At 41.8% G+C, this 1,779-nt stretch overlaps 1 protein-coding gene across 1 annotated transcript in view; it reads right to left on the bottom strand.

Moving 5' to 3' along the window:
* LGR4 (leucine rich repeat containing G protein-coupled receptor 4) overlaps window positions 1-1,779 on the bottom strand; it is a 159,274-nt gene continuing 157,495 nt past the window's right edge. Inside the window, exon 18 of the mRNA XM_007951958.2 lies at window positions 1-1,268. Coding sequence (XP_007950149.1) covers window positions 1-1,268 — 1,268 coding nt within the window. The remainder of the gene's footprint in view (window positions 1,269-1,779) is intronic.

Raw genomic sequence — 1,779 nt, 5'->3', positions numbered from 1 at the left:
TCAGTCTTTAACTCTAGGTAGATTGTAAGCGTAGCGTACCAAAGGGAATCCTCGACTCTGATAGAAGCAGGCTCGTCCGCAGGCCTGCACCTGGTCAGAGCTGTCTGAGACAAAGGAGTCTTCCTCATCTGCATAATCAGAGTGAGCAGACTGTGTGCCACAATCAGACCAATAGCCATCTGCCCTTCGACAAGAAGCCACTGTCAGTGCAGGACAGCTGTGTGATTTCATCAAGTGTTTGCATGATACTGGCTTTGTCAGAAGAAATGATTCACAGCAGTCACACACAGTCAGATTCCCCTGCAAATGTGAGTACATGCCGCAGTCGTAGGAGAAATCCTGTTCTACACAACCACCTCGGCTACTGATGGAAACAGAAACCGATCCACTTTTCTTGGTAATACGGTGCTTCAGTAACTTCCAGTCTTCTTTAAACTTTGGGTTGAAGAAAACATAGAGGACTGGATTCAGACAAGTAGGCAATGGGAAAAATATCAGAGTAACAGACTTCATTATTTCAGGGCTGATAGAGATTGCAGTGATTAATGGCGCAAATGAGAAAAACGCCACAGGGCAGAAAAAGATGCAATTGGTGAATATCAGCCAAGCAACATGCTTAATCATGCTAGACTGTGAGTTCTCTGACAGGTCCTCTTTTTCCAAGTTGCAGTAAAGTTTAGTGTAGATAATGGCCATTAATAAAAATGCTAGTGAGTTTAAAAGCACTAAAGTTACAGTGAATCCCAAGGCTGGTGTTTCCCCTGTGGGAAATGGCAAACACAAGGGTGATGCAGAATATTCCTCTCTATGGAAAAGGGGGAAACAGCCTGCTACTGCAGCAACCAGGAAGGCACAAAGGGCAGCACCCCGGAACTGTCTGAGATGACCACTTTTCCCATTTTTCATTACAGATAAGCTCCTTTCAATGGCTGCTAATGTTAATAAAAATATGGCACTTTCTGAAGAGAAAACGGCAAGAAACCCAGCTACTTTGCAGCCACTGCCAGTCTCCCACCAAATGCCAAAGTCAGCAAATCTGCCCCATGACACAGCATCCAGGAAAGTCAGGATGCCGGTATAAATGCCCATGAATAAGTTAGACACAGAAATCAGGCCTATGAACAATTTGGAGGAAGGCAATGATGTACAAGATGCAAAGGTGGTTAAAATGACCAGCAGGTTGAAAAACAATGCAACCAAGAAAATGAACCACACAGTAAGACGAATCATCCAGCTTCCAAGTAAATATTCACAGGGCTTAAAAGCACCTAAAATGAGAAACAGAGAGAAATAAAAGACAATTTAGAAAACACCTGTTTCATAATGGCAGGGCCTGATAAACTAATGCTACATAAATCTAGAATAATTAAATCCTCTACCAAATTGAATTAAACCAAATTGAAAGAGATGACTACTTCTGAGAGACTATAGTCATAGACTAAGTTATTTTAAAAATAACTGACTCTAATTTCTCTTATTAAACATATGGTGCAGCCATACAGTGATATTTAAAAAAATAATTTTTTGCTTTCTTATGCCTAAGTTAATAGACAATATACAGTGTCTAGTGCATAGAAGGTACCTGAAACACGGTAGGAATAGAATTTGGTATCAGAGAAACTAGGGTTTGAATTTAAGATTCATAATTTGCTGCTCAGGAGCTCTGGTAGCGTAGTGCCTAAGGCACTTGACTGCTAACCGGAAGCCTGGCGGTTCAAACCCACCAGCCACTCTTCGGAAGGAAGGTTCCTGCTTTTATGGAGCTTATAGTCTACAGGG

The sequence above is a fragment of the Orycteropus afer genome, unplaced genomic scaffold (assembly GCF_000298275.1).
Source record: "Orycteropus afer afer isolate SDZICR_OR568_19922 unplaced genomic scaffold, OryAfe1.0 scaffold00321, whole genome shotgun sequence".
NCBI lineage: Eukaryota > Metazoa > Chordata > Mammalia > Tubulidentata > Orycteropodidae > Orycteropus > Orycteropus afer.
The sequence above is the reverse complement of the archived record's forward strand: the minus strand, read 5'-3'. Positions and strand labels throughout refer to the sequence as shown.